This window comes from Drosophila takahashii, chromosome 3R (genome assembly GCF_030179915.1).
Source record: "Drosophila takahashii strain IR98-3 E-12201 chromosome 3R, DtakHiC1v2, whole genome shotgun sequence".
In the NCBI taxonomy this organism is placed as follows: Eukaryota; Metazoa; Arthropoda; class Insecta; order Diptera; family Drosophilidae; genus Drosophila; species Drosophila takahashii.
The window spans coordinates 35809366-35833214 of NC_091681.1; the positions used below are offsets into that span (position 1 = coordinate 35809366).

At 44.0% G+C, this 23849-nt stretch overlaps 9 protein-coding genes across 9 annotated transcripts; 5 read left to right on the plus strand and 4 right to left on the minus strand.

Moving 5' to 3' along the window:
* Positions 1-19: 19 nt before the first annotated feature.
* Positions 20-2679, minus strand: ppk20 (pickpocket 20). The gene is made up of 7 exons (XM_017144978.3): positions 2257-2679; positions 1370-2024; positions 1012-1312; positions 703-750; positions 506-650; positions 340-446; positions 20-291 (listed from the first exon to the last, which is right to left on the minus strand). The coding sequence occupies exons 1-7, from the start codon at positions 2418-2420 to the stop codon at positions 20-22; spliced, it is 1692 nt and encodes a 563-aa protein (XP_017000467.2). The 5' UTR covers positions 2421-2679.
* Positions 2605-4940, plus strand: ppk30 (pickpocket 30). Its single transcript, XM_070216986.1, has 6 exons — positions 2605-2822; positions 3114-3690; positions 3760-3909; positions 4065-4266; positions 4330-4566; positions 4625-4940. The coding sequence occupies exons 1-6, from the start codon at positions 2710-2712 to the stop codon at positions 4729-4731; spliced, it is 1386 nt and encodes a 461-aa protein (XP_070073087.1). The 5' UTR covers positions 2605-2709; the 3' UTR covers positions 4732-4940.
* Positions 4941-5488: 548 nt separating this feature from the next.
* On the plus strand, positions 5489-6172 carry Obp99a (Odorant-binding protein 99a). Its single transcript, XM_017144960.3, has 2 exons — positions 5489-5647; positions 5712-6172. Exons 1-2 carry the CDS (start codon positions 5609-5611, stop codon positions 6099-6101), a joined length of 429 nt encoding a protein of 142 aa, XP_017000449.1. The 5' UTR covers positions 5489-5608; the 3' UTR covers positions 6102-6172.
* Positions 6173-6769: 597 nt separating this feature from the next.
* ppk19 (pickpocket 19) lies at positions 6770-8556 on the plus strand. The gene is made up of 5 exons (XM_017145120.3): positions 6770-7609; positions 7672-7824; positions 7882-8011; positions 8071-8260; positions 8316-8556. Exons 1-5 carry the CDS (start codon positions 6794-6796, stop codon positions 8554-8556), a joined length of 1530 nt encoding a protein of 509 aa, XP_017000609.2. The 5' UTR covers positions 6770-6793.
* Bub3 (mitotic checkpoint protein Bub3) lies at positions 8334-9771 on the minus strand. The gene is made up of 2 exons (XM_017145119.3): positions 9469-9771; positions 8334-9413 (listed from the first exon to the last, which is right to left on the minus strand). The coding sequence occupies exons 1-2, from the start codon at positions 9658-9660 to the stop codon at positions 8625-8627; spliced, it is 981 nt and encodes a 326-aa protein (XP_017000608.1). The 5' UTR covers positions 9661-9771; the 3' UTR covers positions 8334-8624.
* A 438-nt stretch (positions 9772-10209) lies between these two features.
* Positions 10210-15024, plus strand: Cap-D2 (CAP-D2 condensin subunit). Its single transcript, XM_017145092.3, has 5 exons — positions 10210-10424; positions 10486-10957; positions 11017-11912; positions 11980-12209; positions 12514-15024. Exons 1-5 carry the CDS (start codon positions 10298-10300, stop codon positions 14923-14925), a joined length of 4137 nt encoding a protein of 1378 aa, XP_017000581.2. The 5' UTR covers positions 10210-10297; the 3' UTR covers positions 14926-15024.
* Positions 15025-15042: 18 nt separating this feature from the next.
* On the minus strand, positions 15043-17551 carry LOC108059687 (lysoplasmalogenase TMEM86A). Its single transcript, XM_017145093.3, has 4 exons — positions 17355-17551; positions 16052-16221; positions 15808-15998; positions 15043-15577 (listed from the first exon to the last, which is right to left on the minus strand). The coding sequence occupies exons 1-4, from the start codon at positions 17373-17375 to the stop codon at positions 15261-15263; spliced, it is 699 nt and encodes a 232-aa protein (XP_017000582.2). The 5' UTR covers positions 17376-17551; the 3' UTR covers positions 15043-15260.
* A 472-nt stretch (positions 17552-18023) lies between these two features.
* Positions 18024-21991, plus strand: Gycalpha99B (guanylate cyclase 1 soluble subunit alpha 2). The gene is made up of 5 exons (XM_017145096.2): positions 18024-18150; positions 19012-19286; positions 19861-20101; positions 20164-21512; positions 21770-21991. The coding sequence occupies exons 2-5, from the start codon at positions 19051-19053 to the stop codon at positions 21972-21974; spliced, it is 2031 nt and encodes a 676-aa protein (XP_017000585.2). The 5' UTR covers positions 18024-18150; positions 19012-19050; the 3' UTR covers positions 21975-21991.
* Positions 21992-22106: 115 nt separating this feature from the next.
* Positions 22107-23402, minus strand: Obp99c (Odorant-binding protein 99c). Its single transcript, XM_017145097.3, has 2 exons — positions 23257-23402; positions 22107-22593 (listed from the first exon to the last, which is right to left on the minus strand). Exons 1-2 carry the CDS (start codon positions 23296-23298, stop codon positions 22177-22179), a joined length of 459 nt encoding a protein of 152 aa, XP_017000586.2. The 5' UTR covers positions 23299-23402; the 3' UTR covers positions 22107-22176.
* Between the last annotated feature and the right edge of the window lie 447 nt (positions 23403-23849).

A 23849-nucleotide genomic window follows, 5' to 3' on the forward strand; every position in this document is an offset into this window, starting at 1 on the left:
TATTAATTTTATTATCCTTTTACCAAACATTTTTTCTTTGGTTAAAGGGATGCCTTAGTTGACTTTTGCCGACTTCTTTTTGGTTAGCAGGATGTTCTGCTAGATGGCTCACTTCGTTTTTAAGGTAGCTCTTAAACTTCCCCCACTTGATGCGCAGTTGTTTGCTTAAAACCCCATAATATCTATTATCATATAGATGCATTGCGAGGCCCACAGTTAGATAGTAAATCAATTCGAAGGCACTGACCATAGAAGCACCCAAGCAGAGGCCAAAGATTCCACCCAGATTGGCTGCAAATATATTAGATAGATATATGGTAACTACCTGAAATGTCTCACCTATCAAATCAATTATGGTAAACTCCAAACTGGTGCGATACAAAGGAGTAGTTTCCACTTGATAGTGCACATCCACCTTAAAGAGTTTCTGATGTGGATCTTTGGGGCTGCAATAAATGGTTTCATATATCTCTTGAAATCAAAGAAAGGTTGGGTCTAACTCTACAGTTTATGGGCTGACAAGGGCAGAGTGGTGGTGGCCGTATAATAGTCGAGCAGGTAGCAGTTCACCAAACAGGAACAGGTCATCCCCGGTTTTGTGGCACTGAAAAGGGCATCCTCGTCCCTGCGCTTATCGTAGCTGAAAATGTCTGCAACGAAGGGCTATAGTTTCGAGAATTAATCTTTTTCAATTTTTCTTACCATTGTGACGAGCCAAGCAGCGCAGGCTAGCTGCATCACATTCTTTAACTGAAAGAAAGCAAAATAAAATATTTGATCAAAATATTCCTAATTACACCTGTTACTAGTAGAGTATCTATCATAATGTATAACAAATTTTTCAAATCGGACTATTCATTTAAAAGTTATGAACAAAGCAAATAATGAAATTCAAGCAGTGCAAGCAGTCGCTTTTCTGCATGCATTCCTCCATCTCCCTCGCACTTTCTTTAGCTGAGTAACGGGTGTCTAATATCGTTCTATCTTGCTTAATACTTATAGTGTACTTACCCCTGTTGTTGTATAAGAAAAAAATGGGCAGTGAGCAGTTGCACATCTGAACCAAGTAGGATTCATGGCATCTATTCAGGCAGTTGGTGAGCTGAAAGGGCTTTCCATATTTCTTGGCTGCATCATGGGTATCCAGCTCACTCTGCTCGTCGGCAAAAAGGCAATTCCTTCGCTCCGGCGGAATACTACGCGTGGTCTCATCCGTCCAAGTGAGATCAGGACGTACGGTTACATAGGTCTCGGTGTTTTGGGTCATGGAGTAAACCACATTCGTCAATTGATCTGGCTTCTTTATCATTACCTGTGGGTAGTTTACATGCTTATTAATTATTACATAATTTCCCTTAGATATACCCACGTAGACATTATCATTTGCCTGCGAATCGGGTCGCTTGAAACTCTCATTGATGAGTAGATCAAAATTCAATCCCGTACTCTGACCCGCCTTGGCATTGTGCCTGGGATAAAAATGAAAGCCCTCCTTTTGTCGAATTGCCTTGGAGCGGGGCGAAATCTCCGAGTTGAAGACCAAACAAAATCCAAACTCTGTCTTCTCCATCACAAAGTACTCGCAGCAATTGAAGGAGGAACTGCGCCACAGGCAGGAGTGCGTGACCAAGATGTCCTCGCACTGGAGGGTCATGAATATGGCCAAGTCGGTTAGGTTCACAAATCCCACCGCCTCCAGGTTATCGTCCTCCAGCTGAGCCAAACTGGCCATATAACTGCCGAAGCGGAGAGTTTCCAATCGGGAAACCAAGGTGGTGAAGCTCTCAACCAATTCCCCGCTCGAATTGGCAGGCAGGAACTTCTCCTTGGCCGCCTCCAATTTGCTCCAATTGATGCGATTGTCTGTGCAAATTCCTACGGCCGGAAATTGGACCAGAAAAACGGGGTACTGTGGATCGTGAACAACTGTCTGCAGCTTCTGGGACACAAAACGCTCCGAGAGTAGAAGGTAAAAGAAACAGGATAAGGCTACGCTGATGATGAGCAGCACGCACCAGATGAGTCTGCGGGTGAAGATTATACGGAGATTTAATAAAAAATTACATTAAGGATTCAGGATTTTGTTTTAATAAAAAAAAAAGTTGCATACTTTTTGAATACCACATTTCCTTTCACTTTTCAACCCCGAATTTAAATCCCTGGTTGTGGGGTGAATTTCAGAAAAAAATGTTGCTTGCATACTTTTTCAACCCCAAATCCCCAAATGGTTTTAAAATATTTTTTTTAAAAACAAACCTCTCCACATTGTGCAACTGGGGATCGTAAAGATAGCGAACACAGTGAATCGTTGACTTTTCGCAATAGCTCCGAAAATGGACCCTCAGCAAGTCCACGAGGCACTTGTCACTACTGGTGCCACCGAAACTAGTTGCCTCCACCGATTTATCTCCCTTGGCCATCCCGAAAGCGAGTCACTCAATCACTGAGCTTTTCGCTGGCATTCGGGGAACCCTTTTATGGCCAGGGTCCAACTGGCCAGCTAGTTGATTTGTAATTGCAGCAGACAAAGTTTCACCCGGATAGGCCATCCATTATGGCTCACAAGCTTTGTAATTGAGTAGTTATGTTTTCCGCCCGTTGATAAGGCCGCTGACAGAAGTGGCTGTGACTATCGAACTCATTGATTAGCGGTCAGAACTGCCAATTAGCCCCGATTTTCCCACAGTCATAGTTCAGCCGTTGAGCGAAATGAGTGCCATTGCGTGGAAGCCAGAACCTTCTTTCGAGGATAATGATGATGACCAGCGGGAGTCGAAGAAGCAGAAGAACGACGGCGAGAATGGATGGGCTTCGACCAGGAGGTGAGTAATAACGATATTTACCTAAAATAGAAAACAGAGCACTTCAAAAAAATAAAAAAAACATTATAAACTCTAAACAAATGTATTAAAGTAGCCAAAAAGTATGCAATTAATTAGGAATAGTCGCCTTTGTATATAAATTAATATCACTTTTGAGTTAAAAAATATATTGTTGCATACTTTTGGACACCTATTTTTTTAAGCCCAGCTGTTTCTTTTTTTATTAATTTAATTTAATTCATTCCAATCCTAAGAAAATTTCTTATATATCTTCTTGTTATTCCCCTACAGATATGCTAGAATCCCACTGAAATTAATCGCCTTGTTAGCCACTGTCTACGTGAGTGTTTTGTCTTCGGAGCGGTATTTCTATTATTGGGTGCAGACCTCCATCGAAAGGACCGATGTGCATGTGTCTGAGATTTATTTTCCAGCAGTGACCATTATCCCGATCAATTTCACCATGGTTAATATCTCAAAGAAATCGGAGAAATTTTCCAAGGCCTATAATTTGGTACAGTCTGTTATTTGGCAAACTCCGATGTCAGCCCGCCTGACGGAGGAGAACTTTACGGAGTTTTCCGACTACGACAATTGGAACTTTCAGACCTGGGGATTTCTCGAGTCCTGGCAGGTCAATTGTAAGCACTTTTTCACCGAGTGCCAGTGGCGCCACAAGACAATGAACTGCTGTGACATTTTCCGGCCTGGAAAAACATTCAATGGATTTTCCTTTGAGTTCAATTCGAATCTGTCCACGACGAGAGATGAAACCTGGCCTTGGTCAGCAGCTGCATCGGGATCCAATAGCGGTTTAAATGTTAAGATCAAACGGCAGCACAGCCAGTTTACGGTGAATACTCTGGGGGTGAGTAAGATTATTAATACAGAATACAAAATAATATATAGGGTACTATCTGCTCCCAACACTCATCAGGTTATAGTACACGAACCAACACAGTATCTGGGCATGAGTATTGACTATTCCTCGGAGGATAGGATTGTGATTCCGGTAGAACCTCTTCGTTTTACAGCCGAATCAGATGTCAAGGCACGTCCAGTTGAAATGCGTCGGTGTTATTTCAAGGTAACAATCAGATGAGAACTAGAGCTTAAAACTAATCGATATTTTCGATATTTGCACAATATTGATTCGATAATATCGATGTTTTAAGGGAAAACACATTTAAAATATTGAAAAATACAATTTTTATTTTATTTTTAATTAAATGAATTTTTTAGGCTGAAATTGAGGCATTATATGAAACCCGTTCGGAATGCATATACAGGTGCCACTATTACTACATTCTTGACAAGTGCAACTGCACTTTAAATTTACCAGTTTGGGCCTCTTTTAACGAAAAAAGTAATACCGCTTCGAAGGAAAGCAGTAAGCTAAGGATTTGCGGTGTTCCAGATCTAGCCTGCTTTAACAAAAACAAACGTGGGTCCTTACTAAGATATGATTTTTAAAAGTACACTAAAATTGTAAACCTTTATCGCTTAGTTTCCCTGCTTTCTATGAGCAACATCATAGAAGAGTCGAGGGATAATGTATTTACCACCTTCGATTGCGGCTGCTTTCCCCAGTGTGATCACACCCAGTACCATACTTCGACTTACACCGAAAGATTGAGCACCCACACTGCCCACGCAACGGAAATCGAGATAGATGTGTATTTTCAGGAGGAGACCCTGTTCTCCTATCGCTCCATGCTGCGCTTCACCCTCATCGATCTAATGGGTAAGTTACGGACTCTATCGCATAACCGATTTAAAATATAAAACTATATAATCCACAGTTTCCTACGGAGGAATAGCAGGTCTGATCATGGGAATCTCGGTTCTAGGCTGTGTCAATAACTTTTTGGATCACTTTGTCTGCTGTCGTCTACCCCATGATTCCTAACGTAAAACTAGGAAATCTAAACCATCTGCAGCTGAGTTCTCACGTTGCCTCACTTACCTGTAATCGATGCACTACACACCTGGTTCTTGGGATACACACACATAAATAAATTGAGAACAAAAACGCATTAGGAGAATCGTTTCGAGTTTAACTACCTGCGTAGACAGTGGAAAATTTTCAATTGCAGCCCCCACCAGACATAATAAAAACCCAGGGGTATCGTATGTATACGTATACAAATCCATAAGATTTGTTTACATGCACTTGGAAAATATGATTATAAGTTTCCCAAAAACTAAAAAAAATTTAAGCTTATTTTAAAAGTACGATTTCAGTTGATAAAAAATCCTGTATTTTATTTATTAGTTTAAAAAAAAATGAAAAACAAAATCTTTCAAATTAAATTCAAATGAGAACTTAAAATATTTTTGAAAACTTTATCTCAAATCCTAAAATTTTTCTAAGTGCATATATACTATCCGCAGATGTGCTGCGTTCGCTAAACATTTGAATACTTATAATCTCTTAAAAAAAAGAATAACGAATAACGTGCCAATTTGCGAGAGATTAAAGGGGAGCAGTCTTATCAGCAGCTCAGTTCTTATAGAGGTTATTAGACGGCATCCAGAAATTCTTTGTTGTCCACTTGTCCACAGAAGCATTAAATGCTTGGCGTCACAAAGGAATTAAATGTTTGGAGCGGAGCATAAAAACGGGATCGAGAAGCATAATCTTGCCTTGGAGACACCTCAGGTACCAAGTCCAATCGCCGAACCCGAAATCAGTTCCCTCGCAGGGGTATAAATAGCGGCTGTCTGGCCCTATTTCTGAATAGTCTTCGCTCGATCGTTGGACAAACAAGTTAAAGGAAGCAAAAATGAAGGTTTTCGTTGCCATCTGTGTGCTGATTGGACTGGTGAGTTTTTCAACCCGATAACCCGGGCCTCGAATCTAATTAATATTCCTTTTTTGGGTTAAAGGCCTCCGCTGACTATGTCGTGAAGAACCGGAACGACATGCTCGCCTACCGGGAGGAGTGCGTCAAGGAGCTGGCCGTTCCCGCCGATCTGGTCGAGAAGTACACCAAGTGGGAGTACCCCAATGACACCAAGACCCAGTGCTACATCAAGTGCGTCTTCACCAAGTGGGGCCTGTTCGATGCCCAGACCGGTTTCAATGTGGAGAACATCCACCAGCAGCTGGTCGGCAACCACGCCGACCACAACGAGGCCTTCCACGCCACCCTGGCCGCCTGCGTGGACAAGAACGAGCAGGGAACCAGTGAGTGCGAGTGGGCCTACCGTGGAGCCACCTGCCTGCTGAGGGAGAACGCCGCCCTCATCCAGAAGAGCCTGGCCCCCAAGGTTTAGAGGGGGTCTCAATGCGACTGCTGTACTGATAAGCCATAATTTAGTTAATAAAGTAATTGATTTCCGACAAACTTTTGTTCGTTCTCCTTGAGTCACTGGAAGAAAAAAAGGTTTCTTTTAAAAATAAATTTAAATATATAAAAAGAGTGTTTTTCAGAGAGTCTTAAAAATCCATGTGGGAAATATATATAAAATAAGACTATTTTACAAAATAATTTCTTGAAAATACACTGGAAGAGTTGCAGCTCACAATATACTCAATGTATCGTATTCATTTCTTCGGCAAAGTTTAAGGGTGACATTATAGCTTTAATTTAAGACTAATGTCACCTAAATTGATTTAGCGCAACTCGAAATGTACATAAAAACATGGACATAGAAAAAAAGAAGTGTTCACAAGCATAATTTTTGATTTTTTTTTTGTGGTCTAGGGGTCTTACTCCATCAGGAACTATCATCATCCTTATTGATAATTATAATAATAAAATAAAATTTGTAAACTAGTATCATTAATCTTATACTTTTCTGAAAATAATTATCAAATAAAAAAGGCAAATATCAAATATAATAAGGATAGTTATTTCAAGTATCAATTATCTGGAACCTATACTTTTTCTCCCCCAAGTGTGATTTCGGCAGTTAATGAATCCCGTCCACCTGACCAAAACTTTAGTAAACTTTTCCCATTCGTCATGCTGCTTTACACCAGGGAACTTGTGGCTCCGCGGCCAAAACAAGGACTTCTCCGCTTCAGGAACAAGCCACCTGGTCCAACGTACAGGGAGAGATTGCGCAGCTCCTTTGCCCACTCGTCCATCCCTGGAATGCAGCATGTCTTCGGGGAGCGGCATCTCTGGCAGCGCTGCCTGTGGCTTACCGTCGTCCTGGGAGCGGGCCTCACTGGATTTAGTCTGTACACCGTGCTGAGGCATCGCCACAGTGAGCAGCTCCTGGTCAGCCTGATAGAGACCACCCAGTTGCCAGTCTATCACATCGATTTCCCAGCGGTGGCCATTTGTCCATGGAGCCACGTCAACTGGGAAAGAGCACTGCCAGCATTACACCGATTTCTGCCCAGAAATCCGGATGCAGAGCTTCGGGAAACATTCCGCATGCTACTCGTGGTTCTGGATCTTACTTCATTTTCCAATTTCCAAAGGGCAGAGGATCTGGCCAAGAAGAATGGCACTGGTTTGGGGTTTTTAAAAATGAAGCAGCTGATGAACTTCTTGGCCTATCGATGCGACGAGCTGTTTGTCTCCGATTCCTGCGTCTTCGATGAGACTCCCTACGATTGCTGCAAGCTCTTCGTGCCGGAACAAACGGAGAAGGGTCAGTGCTTGGTCTTCAACTCCCTGATATCGGAGCACTCCCGGAAAAAGCAACTGACCAATAAGTTTTATCCTTACAAATTGAGCACCGCTGGCGAGGAGTCGGGCTTGAAATTTACTATCAATGCAAGCTATACCTTTGTGAAGTCTGGCGAACCTCTTCCCTTTGGAATGAATGTAAGTACGCTAGAAAATTCTAGAAATAAATTAATAAATTTGTATTAAATTAATTTAAAAAGCTAATGATTAAGGAACCACGACAATGGTCGAATCAAATGATGTACCACCTCTATCCGGATACGGAAAACTTTGTGGCTGTGCATCCTATGGTCACGGAAACCTCCCCTAACACCTATGAAATGAGTCCCAGCAAGAGGCGTTGCTACTTTGATGTGAGTGAGGGCTCTTAACTATAAGTGAAACCCCATATAAAGTTATATTCTCCGTAGAACGAAAAGAATCCAAACTTCCAGGACTCTTCATTGACCTATAATCGGGAAAATTGTCTGGTTATGTGCCTTCATCTAGTCGTCTTGAAGACCTGCAATTGCTCCACGCCTGTTTTTCTGCCGCCCATTGGTAAATATTGAGAAAACTATTATAGTTCATTCACTTCATGGATAAACTTCCCTTTTTAGAAACCATTCGGGAGTGTGGAATAGTGGATGCCGCCTGTCTGGGCAGCAATGCCGATATTTTCAGCTATGTAAAGATGGGCGAGCAGGATAAATACATTAACGACTCACGACGTGGACACTTTTGTGATTGCCCAGATAATTGCAATTCGCGGCAGTACAAAATGACGCTCAATGTGAGAAAGTTGGATTAGTAAGTAGAGTATAATTTTTTAACCCTTACCTTATAAAATTCCCTTCTTTTAAAGTCCAAAAAACTCTACAGAGACGTTGATAAAAGCACAGATTTATTATGGCCAGCGAGTGATGACCAAAATCATAACGAAACTCAAGTACACTAATCTAGATCTGCTGGCCAACTTTGGTGGCATCATAAGTCTTTACATAGGGGCCTCTGTCATGAGTTTCATAGAACTTTCGATTGTGCTGGGCAAACTGCTGCGGGTATTCGTTAAAGATGCCTACGCGAAGGTAAAAAGAGTGTGTTAACTAGCTTACTTGGAAAAAACGTGTATAAACAAATAAATGAAGAGAGTTCCCGGAAGAAAAAAACCCTATTATTTCTGTTTAGTCTCTTGATCCGTCGGGTAGCGTATATAGATGGCCGGGTGCGGCACGGTGGCCGGCGTCTCTGGCAGGTGGTCCAAATACGAGCAGCCGATGGCCAGGGCGGAGCCATCGGAGCTAAAGTTGAGCGTGGAGATGGAGGTGTCGTATTCGTGGAACTGGCACAGGCGCTTCTTGTTGAAGCCGTCCCAAATGTTCACGATGCCATCGGAACCACCGGTGGCGAAGGTCTGGTAGACATTGTGGAAGCTTAACGCATTCACGGGATAGATTTGCTCGATGTTCTGCTCCCGATTGCGATGACACTTGAAGGCGAACTTGCGGCGCTGCACCTCGGGATCGTGATCCAGATACTCGACGGCCACGCGGCCCTCGATGGAGGACATCACGTAGCCCTCCTTGTTGGGGAACAGGCGAATGCAGCGGGTCTGGTACTTGAGCGAGGACTCGCGCTTCATGATGTAGCTGTCCATCTTGCGCAGATCCCAGATGAGCACCTTGCGGTCGGAGGTGGCCACCACGATCTTCTCGTCGATCACCGACATGGAGTAAACCTTGCCGTTGCTCTGCTCGAAGGTGCCCACGCAGCGCTTCTCCCGCATGTCCCACAGCTTCACGTTGGTGTCCCAGCTGCCCGTGAGGATGCCATTCACGTACTCGGCGTGCTCCACGCAGCGGATGGGCTCCTCGTGGCAACCAACTATGCTCTCGGTCTGCGTGTTGACATCGAAGAGACGCAGTTGGTTGTCCAGCGAGCCACTGACCACGTGCACGATGTCCTGCGAATCGGGGGGTTTAGTGGGGGGATTGGGAATATGTATAGACTAGTCTCACCATGAAGGCACAGTCCAAAATCGGGGCATCCTGCAGGAACTTCTGGCGCATCTGGTTAGCCGGCACATCGTAGAACCTCAAAGTTCCGTCCCACGAAGACGCAGCCATGTACTGATTCGATTTGGGGCCGAATTTCACCGCCGAGATCAGGTCCTCCGGCGGATTGTTGAGCTTGAACTCTGGCGGACGCATTTTGTCAGGTTAGGGGGTAGTATACTAGTTATAAAGCTATTTTATTTCAAACAAAAACTGTTTTAATGCGATGGCGGAGGAATTTGCACCTAGGTCAGAGGTGAACCACTTTCGATAGCACAATCGATAAATAACACTTATTGTCGTTAGGGGGATTCCTGAAACTAGAAATTTATTTAGGTTGAGTATTGAAAAAAATAATTATTGATTTTAAATATTTTAACAACCTGGAAACAAATTATTAGAACCGAATTGACCAGTTAAAAAACATTATTAAATAAAACAAAATATTTATTTTTTTAAGGGTAGGGTAAGAGGGGAAAGAAGCTTAAACGAAATCTTTAAATCAAATTAAGAACATGCTAAGAAGAACAAAATTTATTTGCTACAAAATATTATGAAATATTTTATTAAGCAATATTTACTTGAATTTAACTTAATTTTACCCCTATTTACTCGACTACCCTTCTTTTTTATAGTTTTGCGGTCACCCTGATGTAGTGCCACCACCGATAACCGACTATCGATCCTTGACGATCGTGTTGGCGGCGAATTTGCCCATCTCTATAGACGACGCCGCTTTTTAGAAATACAGTTCGTTTTTGAGTTTGTGAAAATTACAGGAAAATAACTGGCGATGGAGGAAACGCACGACTTCCAGTTCGTCCTCCCGCTGAACGCCTCCGACCTCATAAACTCGAGCGGCGACCAGTACTACGTGAAGGAGATATTCGGCAGCGCCGATATTCCCGCTAAACTTCTGGGTGAGTTTCCCGATTTAGCGGTTGCTTTTTGAAAACGTAACTTTATATTATATCCATACAGAATGCAAGAGAAAAGTGCACCAGGGAGATCCCTTCTATATATTTGAGCACTTTGACCTGTACTACTCGATCCTGGAGGATCGCGGCTCCAATGCCGCCGCCTCCCAGAACCAAATGAGATCCTTTGACCTGCTCTACTTGACGGTGGACAAGCTTTTCCAGGATCTGCAGCCTCTGCTGACGGCCAGCGAACCCCTCTCCAATGCGCAGCGCATTCGTTACTTGAATCTGACCAAGATGACGCTCTTCCTGATCGTCAGCACCGTGAAGAAGATCAACAACAGTGTGCAGCAGGCGCTGCGCGATCAGCAGGTGAATGTCCAGAAGAAGCGGGCCAAGCAGCCGGAGGGTCTGGAACAGTTTCCCAATTGGGACGCCAAACGCGGCAAGTTCCTGGTGCAGCTCTTCAATGTGCTCCAGTGCCCGCTGGAGAAGCTCTGGAGTCCGCCCGTCGCCGAGGAGGATTTCATATCGTAAGTGGTATCCTATCTGTGGTATTTTCCTATCTATAATCTATCTCCGCCCTCCTTAGTTTGCTCTGCGACATATGCTATCGCACCCTGGAGATGCTGCCGCTTCGGCCGGACAACAGGCATGTCTTCGACACCATCTTCCAGATCCTGGGCACCTCGATTAAGCGCTTCAACCAGGCCATGACCTTCCCCGTTCGCATCCTGCAGATCCTGCGCGGCACTGAGCACGCAGCCGCCTCCGTGGCCACCGGAATTCTGCTGTTGCACGAGGAGTACGGCATTTCGTCGGTCTTTTCGATCCTCATCAAGAGCATCGTGGACGCCTTGAAGCTGGACAGCTCTGATTCCACCGTTTCCAAGCACTTCTCCAACTTTCTGGCCGAGTTCTCGACCATCGCGCCTGCACTGATCATTCCGCATCTGGAGAAGCTGGCCGATGATCTGCTGGACTGCCAGTCGCACACGCTGCGCAATTGCGTGCTGCAGATCATCGGCGACACGGTGGTCAGTGAACTGACCTCGGAGGATCTCAGCGAGGAGCTGAAGGAAGTGCGCAACGAGTTCCTCGAGCATTTAGTGTCCCACATCTTGGATGTATCTGCGCATGTGCGCTCCAAAGTGCTGAGCATCTGGCACCACTTGAAGGTGCAGCACGCGATTCCGCTCAACTTTCTGATCCGCGTGCTAGACGAGGCAATTGGAAGACTGGAGGACAAGAGCTCGCTGGTGCGGCGTGCCGCCATGCAGCTAATCAAGTCCGCTTTAGAAAGCAATCCCTACAGCAGCAAACTATCGCTGGATGAACTGCGGGCCAAACACGAGCACGAGGTGAAGGCCATGGAGACGCTGAACGAAGTGCTCGAGGAGGAGCGCAAGCAGGAGGAGAAGCTCAACGAAGAGTTTGGCGCCCTGGCGCCCGAACTTTTGCCCTGCATTGAGGCGAATCTCAGGGAGTGTGAGTATACCAGTTAATTCCTGGTAAATCCAAGGGTTACTTATTTATACTTCTTCTAATCTTTCAGTTCCCGACATGCAGTTCGACAAGGAGGAGAGCGACGAGACCTTGCTGGAGCGCATTGTGCCGCTGATGCGTGAAAAGAACTACAAGGATGTGATTGTTCTGGTGCGAAAGGTGGACTTTCTGGCCGGTAATCAAAGCATGAGCTCCCTGCTGAAGCACGAGGAGCATTGCGTCTATGTGCTGGCCCTGCTAAAGTCATATCACCTGCTTGCTGCCGGGTTTAAGCAGAGTGTAGGTGTTTAATAGAGCCCTGCATGAATGGATTTAATGAATTATTTAGAATTTTCCACTTCTTAAAAGAAGGCACAAATAGAATCTGGCAAATTCAAAATATATTATTATTATTCATAAAAATTATTCATTCAATTCGAAATGAATTAGAAAAACATTCAATTTATTTCACATACAAATTGAATTAAACAAATCAAAAATTTCTTGGAATACTATGATAAAACAAAAATTGAATGATTCACGCAGGGCTCTAGTGTTTAAACAGAAATAGAGAATCTCAACTAACCAAAAACTCCTCTTACAGAGCGAAGAGATGCTGCAGCAGATCAAAACGGTGCAGTTCCTGAAGGACAGCATCGACTTTGCCATGCTGATGACCTCGGCGTTTCCCAAACTGCACGAGATGCTCATGTCCAAGACGAACACGGATGTTTTCGAGGCCGTCGACCTGTTCACCACCGGCTACATGTTCGGCATCCATGGCACGGAATCGGGAATGCAGCGGATGCTGCAGCTTGTGTGGTCCTCGGACAAGGAAAAGCGCGATGCCGTGTCGGATGCCTATAAGCGGGTTCTCTTCTCCACCGACCAAACGGGCCGTGCCCACGCCATCCGTGTGGTGCAGAACCTGTCCAAGTTCATCTCGGAGATCGAGTACGGCCACTACACGGCCATGGAGTCGCTGATGGACGAGTGGGTGGCCGGTGGCGATATCGACGCCGCCGTCATCACGGTGCTCTTCGAGCGATTCACTCTGAAACTGGAGGGCACCACCGCCAACGAATCTCGCCTGGCGCTGCAGCTCCTCATCATGGCCTCTCAATCGAAGGCCAGCATTGTTTCCGCGAATACTAATATAATCGAGGACATTTGTACAGGGGAGCGGGTTCGCCGAGATCCTCGCCTTTTCACCTCCTGCCTGCAGCTGTTGGTCAACTCAATCGATGCGAATAACAATGCCAAGTATTACAAGCGACAGAACAGCGATGCCGAGTTTGTGGGCAGAATCACACGGCTCTTCCTCGACTTCTTTTTCCACAAAAACCTATCCGACTTTGATGGTCTGGCTATGAGCGTGTTGGAGTACTTCTACAGGATGTGCCAGGCGCCCGATGTGATTGCCCAGCAGCTGGTGGTGGCTCTGCTCAGGCGTTTCAACGATAGCTGGCTGGTCAAGGAGGGAATTGCAGCGTCCCCAGAAGCGGCAGACAAGGAGAACCAGGTGCTGGAATCGCAGACCTTGGAGATTCCCTACTCGCAGACCCTTAATCCCACTCAGACGCAATCGGATGGCCTCACGCAGACGCAGGGCGGTCTGATCCCCGTTTTCCTGGTCTCCCGCTTGGTCTTCTGCATCGGCTACATGACCATCAAGGAGATGATCTTCCTGGACATGGACATCTACAACAACATGAAGTATCGCGACGAGCTGACGGCGCTGGAGGAGCGTAAAAATCGCAATCAGCAGGCGGCGGGAAATGCGAGAAACTCGGCCAGGCTCACCCTGAATCTCTCAGCAATGGAGGTGCGCAAGCGACTTTCCGGAGTGGCGGCGGAACCGCAGCAGGAGCCGGACGACGATCTAGTGGGCGCCACCGCGGAGGACAACATTGCCGAGGAGATCCACGGCATCTGTGAGGATATGCTGCTGTACAACCCGGATGCCCTGCTCTCCAAGCTGGCGCCATTCATCATAGAGATTTGCAAGCGGCCGGGAGAGTTTAAGGACCCGAAACTGCAGCAAGCGGCGAATTTGGCGCTGGCCCGTCTGATGACCGTCTCCTCGCGCTTCTGCGAGACCAACATGAGCTTCCTGATGAACATCCTCAACCTCACCAAGAACATCAAGATCAAATGCAACACAGTGGTGGGCCTGTCGGATCTTACTTTCCGTTTCCCGAATATTATAGAGCCCTGGACGGGTCACTTTTACGCCCAGCTGCACGAATCGAACACCGAGTTGCGGTTGACGGCGGTTAAAATGTTGTCCCACTTGATCCTCAACGAAATGATACGCGTCAAAGGTCAAATTGCCGACATGGCGCTGTGCATTGTGGACGGCAACGAGGAGATTCGCAATATCACCAAACAGTTCTTCAAGGAGATAGCCAACAAGTCGAACATTCTGTACAACGTTCTGCCGGACATCATCTCCCGTTTGGGCGACATCAACCTGAACCTCGATGAGGACAAGTACCGCATCATCATGTCGTACATCTTGGGACTCATACAGAAGGACCGGCAGATCGAGACGCTGGTGGAGAAGCTGTGCCTACGCTTCCCGGTGACGCGGGTGGAGCGTCAGTGGCGCGACATCGCCTACTGCTTGGGCTTGCTCACCTACAACGAGCGGGCGGTGAAGAAGCTAATGGACAACATGCAGCACTACAGGGATAAAGTGCAGGTGGACGAGGTCTACCAGTCCTTCAAGCTGATCATCAGCAACACCAACAAGCTGGCCAAGCCGGAGCTCAAGGCTGTGGTTACAGAGTTTGAGAACCGATTGAACGAGTGCCTGCAGGTGAATCCGGATGGTGGGGCGCAAACTGGCGATCAAGGTAATGCCGAGAGTCAGGCGAATAGGACCAGGGCAGCCAGGCCACAGAAGGGCGGTCGAAAGGCGCCGGCAGGCAAAAAGACTCCTGCGCGGGGACGCGGACGACGTGCTCGCCAGGATTCCACCTCGGAGGAAAGCACATCGAGCAGCGATGATTAGTTCGATCCTTAGGTAGTTAGACCTTTTAATGGATTTTTAAATTATGTAAAAACATCGGTTTTAATGAAAATACGAATAAAGCACTACACTTAATTTTAATATATTTATTTTTACTCAAGTCAACAAACATCTAATAAACTCTACTAAGATCCGTTTCCACATCTCCATCAGAACAAAAACGGAACACATATTTGGTTACACTAAGCTACTGGGATGGGGAAACAAACACACGTAAATGGCATTACTCTAGACGGTCTGGAAGTACTAAGTTTGGTGGTTGCGTTTATGTCTATATCTATGGTTTTCCAATAGATGAGCATTGGGGGGCACTGCTTTCACTTGATTTTCTTGCGAAAGCTGCGTTGACCATCGTCGGCGGTGCTCAGCGCAATGGCAAACTGGGCGGCATAATAGGTGATCATGATCTGGAGGCGGGCGCAGGGCAGGGGCACGCCCACGAACATGGTAACCGCGATTAGGGCGTCGGAGATCACAAATAGAATCGCTCCGATGGCGCAGAAAATGGTGAGGAAGTTCCTGGAGTCTACGGCGCGGGCCAGGGATCTCCAGAGCATTGTGGTGATCAGGAAACAGTAGATCGGCACTCCGATAATGAGAATCTCGTCCAGATTCTGGTGCACAAAGTAAATGACTGTAAAATAAATATGTGAATTTAATTGAAGAAAAATCGGTAAACCGGTAAAATCGATATGCCCATGGTAAATTTCTGGTATTTCATACACATATCGTTTTTACCATGAAATACTGGTAAAATTGATATTAAATAATATCATTTTGCCGAATTCTCCCTCTCGGATAAATTTAATATTACTTTTTTCTTTGGGTGTAGCGATTATTTTAAGTTTTGATTTTAGAACTTACAAAATGACACGGCCACATAGAGAGCCGATCCAATGAGCCACTTTACTGGCTTCCAACCAAAGGCGCTGATATAAAAGACATGCGCCACTCCAAAGGAGATCATTCCAAACGGAAATAGATTTATATTGAGCAGGGCATCACCACCGCTGGAAAAGACCAGGCCCAAAAGTATCCAAAGTGAGCGACGATACCTTTAAAAATAATATTTAAATTAATATGTTAACTGATAGGCTTAAAAACCTACTCTTTTTTGAGCGAAATTCCCTTGGCCACCACATAGAACATCAGAGCCACAATTGGCAGACACTTGAGCACTGTGGTCCATAGTTCTCCTTGGGGATCCTTTCTGACAAGAGAGAAATACAGGACGAGGGTCACCAGAAATGGCACCAACTTCGGGCCCTGAGCCTTGGCCTTTGATAAAATAAAAGCTTATTAAAATACATTTTATTACTAATAAAAAAAAGTTGATTAGAGTAAAGTGCTTAGAGAAATTCTTAACATCAATATTTAACAATAAATATTCCACAACATAATTTGATTTATTTGTATAATACTATTAAAAATGTTTTTTTTAGAATAATTTTTGTATAGTTTTTTTTGCTGTAAATTACCCATAAATTCTTTTAAATAAAAGATAAGTACAGGTTTGAACAGCTAACAATTTAATATATCACTTTTCAGGTAATATTGAAAAAATGAGTTTTTAAAAATTTTTTTTTTATTTTTTGTGAGGGTTATTATTATTATGATTTTTTTCAAAAATGTAAAACAAATAAATGTTCCAGGATTAATTTCCCATTTATCGGGTATTTGATTACGATCTTAACGAGGTACTACATTTAATATTTGGTTCAATAATTTTATTGTTTCGGCCAAAACAAAATCCGTATAATTAAAAAACATTCAAGCTTTACTGTAAAATTACGGCGTTACAAATAATTAATTTAGAATCTATGAATGCTCCACATGTTGCTTGTACCCAAAATAGGCCAAGCGATTATCGCTAATCGTACCACGGAGGTCCAAACTACAGTCAAACCCAAGTGATTAAGGAAATCGAACCGTTTCGGGGCTGATTAGATTAAAGCGTTTATTCGGTTGTTGGCATGCCACCAGTAGTCCCTCGTCAAACATTTATGGGCTCTATGGAGATGTAAATTTGCAGGGAATTATCTATGTTTGGGGCCGAGAAACGGGGACTTCAAAGGGCCTTCAAACTTTCACTTTCGGTGCAGGAGCTTTCCGAGTGCTCCAGAGAACCTGAGAGATGTGCAAGGTCAAGGACGAAGCTTTGTGTTCTTTTTATAGTTCCGTTCCACTTTCTGCGGTTAGATAAAGCATCCGCAGTGCACTTGTAATACTTTATGTTTATAAAGCAGGAATTTTCCATATCAATAAAACTTAAAAACTCCTGATAAAATTCCATAGCTTTAATAACTTAGCACTTATAATACTTATAATGTTTATAAAGCTGGAATTTTTATATCGCTGAAATTTAAAATGTAAAATGTAAAATGTAAAATTCCAGAGCTTGAATCACTTACGAACTGCCCGAAATCGTTCATTGCGACGGTAATTAGTGCAAATTACAACTATTAGAAGCCAAGCTGCACTTTCACACGATGCGAGCGCGGAATCGAAAATAAACAAAAACTCAGGTATATCGGGTAAAGTAGCGCCCCCCCAGAAATGAAAACAATGGAAAAGAACACGTTGCGCATGGGGCGGCCAACGTCAATAAACTGAGGCGTATCATATATACTTTTTCGATTCGATTCGCTGGACTTTGAAAAGTTTGTCGGTTTCTGGAGAGTGAAAAGTTTTCAGCCGGACATGTGGTGTGCAGCATATGCAGCATTCTGCAAGATACTTTCTTACCGACCCACAGATACAGATACAAGTTCATTTGCGGACTCAGGAGGGCAGATTGATTATTTTTTACCTTTGTTATTAGTTGAGAGAGGGTATTTTTTGGAGAGAGTGCTACTCACGCAACAGGTTAATTGAGAAGTGACCGATGGCGAAGCTTTTCTAGAACAGCATCAAATTGAATCCGCAAGATACTCATGCGCAATCGCTCTTTCGCTCTCTTGGTATCTTCAAAACAATGCAACAATCTCTGCACACACTTTCACTTGGAAAAGCTTTCTCCGGAACTTTTAGACTTTTTCGCCACCTTATTTTGGGTAAAAGTTCATTCCGTTTCGAGTTGTGGCATTTTTCAGGCGTGCATAAAAATTCCTCAGCTCTCCAAGAGTTTTCACAACCATTTTAAACCACCTTAGAGCAAGGGAAATTAAAGAAAAAAGACAGTGAAAATTTTTAAATATTATAAATCAAGTAAGTGAGAGCCCAAAAGTATATTAGAAATTCAGGTACAAGTGGAAAAACCTTGTGAAAGAGCTGGAAAATTGTGTATCCTCCTGAAAAGCAAATACACACTGCTGCAAGCGAGGAGGTGCTGAAAATTAAAGCTGACCAGTGTGACACACATATGAATGTATAGGGTAGAAAAAGGAAACCTCGTAAATTATGCAAAATAGAATTATGCTAATGCGGTTGGGACGGCAAGAAAGAAAGCAAGAGTGGGAGCCTTGCCAAGAAAGAAGGACTCTTGACCTCCAAGGAAAGGCTCTCGAGATACTGCAGGGACCTTTGGGGCCTTTGTGGGCCACCAGTGGGTGGTGCACGTAGCAGGGTGAACCTCCCAAGCACCACCCCCTCACACACAAGTGCACGTTGAACTTGAGAAAAGAGCAAATGGAGAGCCCCGGGCAGAAAATGCACGATACACATCGAATCAATGGTTGAATCTCTAAGGAAAAAACCATAAAATTAGTCCCAACTCAGTTGGAACTTTCATTTCAATTGATTGAAAGCCCTTAATGGGGTTTTAGCGGGCTAAAAAGTTACATTTATGGGTTTGCCATTATCTTAAGCGCTTACTTACATTTAAATTTTTTTTTTTTAATTATGCAACACGTTTATATTATTTTAAAAAATATATAAATTGTTAAATCCCTATACAACTTTAAACAAAAGTACACCAATTAAGGAGTAACTTGAAGCGTTAATTAACTGTAGCTCGTTGTAAGAAAATGGGTTTTCTAAATTTCAATGATTGATTTGTGGCCAATAATTGAATTGTTGACTTATACCAATACCACCAATACCCTACCTCCCGCTTAATCCCCGAAATAGATCGAATAGAGGCCACTCGAGGAGCAGCGAGCACGCGACATGGCGTGTCCTTTCTTCAGGCGAGCGGACTCGCTGACACGCCAGCCCTCGGTCATCGCCGAACCCGGTGGCCATTGGGCGCTCGAGGATGAGGAGCTGTCGGATGATGCCCTGACCCTCACGCACCTCCAAATGGCCATCCAGCTACTGACGGCGCCTTCCAACGAGGATCTCAACACGGCAGTCACCTCCTTGATTGCGAAGTACCGCCAGAATTGGCCCAACATTCACAAGCTGTGAGTAAAAATTAAAGGAATAAATATGAAGAATTTATTTAATGAATATCTTTAAAATGTATTAAAATTTAAGAAATCAATATTATTCAGTAGATTTATTGATTTATTTTAAAAAGCTATCTTATTTAAAGGTTAATCTTATTTAATAAAAATATTATTTAAAGGTTTATCTTATTTAATAAATATCTTTAAAAATTCATATTAATTTAAGATCAGTAGATTTCTTGATTTATTTTTAAGGTTTATCTTATTTAAGGTTAATTTAAGAAATCAATATTGATCAGTAGACTACTTGATTTAATTTTACGGTAAATCTTATTAAAAGGTTAATCTTTTAATGTCTTTAAAAATGCATATTAATTTAAGAAAAAGAATATTGATCAGTAGATTTCTTTTAATTTTTAAGATTTTAAAGGGTTATCTTATCTAAAGGTTAATCTTATTTAATAATTATCTTTAAAAATTCATATTAAATCAATAAATCAATATTGATCGGTAGATTTCTTGATTTATTTTTAATGGTTATTAATTTTTACTTAGATAAACCAATAAATCCCTTTTGATAACCCCCTAGAAAACTGGATCCCACGACTTTCAAGAGCTGTGCCAACTATGATTATTTGGCAGACATTCAGGAGCTGCTCCTGAAGATGGACGAGGCAAGTGCCAGCGAGATCCTGGTGCTCCTAGGCGAGGAGCTGATCACCTGCTGCTGCACAGGGATCATAGAGAGGGCCTTTCGCTGTCTGGGCACCGATCTGCAGGAGTTTCTGGGCTCCCTGGATGGGGTTTACGATGTGCTGAAGCTGCAGGAGGTGAACTATAGTCGGGGATAATAATAATATAATAATATATATATTGTAATAATAATATTTAGGAGGATGTGACCGATACTGGCTTCGTGTGTGCCGGCGAGGGCGAGCTGATCTTCACCTCAGAGCGTCCGGTGATCGCCTGGCTGCTGTTGGGCTCCCTGAAGGCCCTCACCCGCATGCTCTATAAAGTCGATGTGAATATCAAGATCGAACCGGTGGAGGGCGATGCCCGTCGCTATCGCTATCTCTTCTCGCTGGTCAAGGACAATTCGCAGACCATGCTAATGGGTCGACCCACTGCGGTGAGCAAAACGATTCCCGAAACAGTGCAGCGCAGCAACTCGAGCAATGCCTCCGATCTGCAAATGAACTCGGCCAGTTTCTGCAAGATGTTCCCCTGGCACTTCATCATGAACGAGCAGCTGGAACTGGTGCAGCTGGGCAGAGGATTCAGCAAGCTGTACAAGCCCTATATGGCGGACTTTGGTTGCCAGGCGACCACCTACTTTGATTTCAAGCGACCCAAGGGATTGACCATGAAGTTCCGCGATATTGTGAGGCGTACATATACGCCCTTCCTGATTGGTTTGAATAACCCCCCGGGAGCTGTGGATTTCCCGGCCATCGGGCTGGAGATCAAGGGTCAGATGGTGCACTGTCCCGAATCGAATTCCCTGCTGTTTATTGGTTCCCCATTTCTGGATGGTTTGGATGGCCTGACCTGCAATGGGCTCTTCATCTCGGACATTCCACTGCACGATGCCACCAGGGAGGTGATCTTGGTGGGCGAACAGGCCAGGGCACAGGATGGATTGCGGAGGCGCATGGACAAGATCAAGAACAGCATCGAGGAGGCCAATTCGGCGGTGACCAAGGAGCGTAAGAAGAACGTCAGCCTGCTGCATCTCATCTTCCCCGCCGAGATCGCCGAGAAGCTCTGGCTGGGCTCCTCCATCGATGCCAAGACCTATCCGGATGTCACCATCCTGTTCAGCGATATTGTGGGCTTCACCAGCATCTGCTCGCGGGCCACTCCGTTTATGGTGATCAGCATGCTGGAGGGTCTGTACAAGGACTTTGATGAGTTCTGCGACTTCTTCGATGTGTATAAGGTGGAGACTATTGGCGATGCGTATTGCGTGGCCAGTGGATTGCATCGGGCCTCCATCTACGATGCGCATAAGGTGGCATGGATGGCCCTCAAAATGATCGACGCCTGCTCGAAGCACATTACCCACGATGGGGAGCAAATCAAAATGCGGATCGGACTGCACACGGGAACGGTGCTGGCGGGAGTGGTGGGCAGGAAGATGCCCAGGTACTGCCTCTTCGGGCACAGCGTCACCATTGCCAACAAATTCGAGTCGGGCAGCGAGGCGCTGAAGATCAATGTCAGTCCCACAACGAAGGAGTAAGTACTTAACTATAAACTGCTTGCACTGCTTGCATTTCATTATTTTATTTGCCCATAACTTTTTAATGAGTAGTCTGATTTGAAAAAAATCTTCTACATTTTGAACGGTATTAATAAGCACAACAAAATTGCATTTCTACTTTTTCGAAATCTTTAAAGACTCTAGGAGTAACGGGTATAAATATTTTATAAAGAATGGTTGAATGGATCTACTTAGTTACCAAACTTATCATCATTATTTCTGTATTTTCCAGCTGGCTGACCAAGCACGAGGGCTTTGAGTTCGACCTGCAACCGCGGGATCCCTCGTTCCTGCCCAAGGAGTTCCCCAATCCCGGCGGCTCGGAGACCTGTTACTTCCTCGAGAGCTTCCGAAATCCGGCGCTGGACAGCGAGTTGCCGCTGGTGGAGCACATCAATGTGGCCATGAAGACCATTTCAGAGGGCGGAGATGCCTAAGAACCGGGATCTTCGATCCTTGAACCATAAAACCCAAACCCACACACGCTCAGTAGTCGTAGTTCGGTGCACTTGTATTGTGGTTTTGCCTGTTTGCCCCCGCTTAGCCTAATAAAACAATAAACTAACCGATTCGAATGATTGCATTCCAGCACAAGAGACGAACACACTTTATTTTTGTTTTTGGGTATAAATTTCGATCTTAGGCCGACTTCTTCTTCTGGGCCTCCTCCTGCTTGGCCTTCACAAAAGCCTTGACCTTGTCGCCAATCTTGCTGGCCATCATGCACTGGTGGCCGCGGAAGGCCCACACATCCGTGGGACTCTTCTGGGCATTGTCATCGATGCAGCTCTGGGCGATCTGGAGAGCCTCCTCCTCGGACAGGTCCATCTTGAACTGCTTGGCCAGGCGGTCGGCGTGGTAGCCCTGCTGGTCGCAGAAGATACCTAGCTTGGTGGCCGTGCAGGCCAGATACTGACGCACATCGGGCTCGTCGGGGAAGACCAGGTTCTTCAGCTGGGCAATCTGGTCGCCACTCAGCGGCGTCTCCTTTAGGCACTCCACGCGGATGCCGCGGATCTCCTCGCCAGTCTTGGGCGTCCAGTCATCGGCACGGGCCTGTTAAAAAAGCGGTGAAAATAATAGTTAATTCGCTGAATAAGTTTGAAATATATAATAACGTATTCTAAATCTCTACATTATTACTTAATATTAAAAGAAATATTAACATTAAGCTTCCAACTAAACTATAAATATAAAAATGATTTGTGAGGTTCTGGTAATAGTTTTTATAATAATAATTTTCCAATCGAACAAGAAATATAAAAAAAAGTACAAATATTTAATTTGACTTAATAGGTAATTACAAGTCGAGACCATTAAGTTAGGTTTTAAGCTTTTAGTCAGAAGAGATATTTATGATTGCCCCATTTTTCATTGAAATATTTAATGTTTTTATTAATTTATTTGTTCGAACAACAACAATGTAACGAATAAGCTCGTAATTCCCAAGTTGCATTGAATACACCTTTAATTATTCAAAACTGTAGTTGCGAAACGGCGAGAGAAGGTATTAATGCATAAAAATTATATTTATAATATTCTTAACATGGTGATTTTTAAGTTAAATAGATTTCACAGTTTTTAAAAAAATGTATTTACATAAAAATCTTTAGGTTATTTATTTGTTTTATAATTGCATAAAGTTTATTTTGAATGCTACAGCAGTTTGCCTCCGTCACATTTTACACATATATTATATACGCAATATATTATACACACCACAGCGCAGAGGGCCAGAGCGACGATCAGATACTTGAGCATAGTGTAGAATATAGTTGCACGATCGCGGCGTAGTTGAGGTTCTGAACTGAAGCGCCGACGGCCAAGTGCCCGGCTTTATAGCTACGCCAACGCTAATCGGAAATCGCCGATCGCTCGATGTCTATATAGTATGTCTATGCTCTCCACAGATTCTCCGTGCCAAGAGTTCACCGGCTTATCTCTCCAGTCCAGTTCCCAAGCACATTGTCTAATTGCATTCCCCACAGCTGATAAGTCTGGAATGAAACAGCCCAGACTGGGACTGAAATCAATTGCTCGATTTGCTCAGCTCTATTTGCTATGCAAAACTTGTTTGTTGATTAACTTGTTTATTGAATAGATTTCTAGATAGTTCAGAGTTTACTATTTCCAACAGAGTGTTGAACCGAGATTTTATATTGCTCGCTGATAATGATTCACCTGATGAGTGAAAATTGAAAATTATTTCATGTTAATGAAACTAATTGTGCTCATGCCTATAAGTTATATGATGTAAGTTGAAACGAATCTTATGCTGATTAATGCAGTTTCATCTACACTTAAAGTTCTTT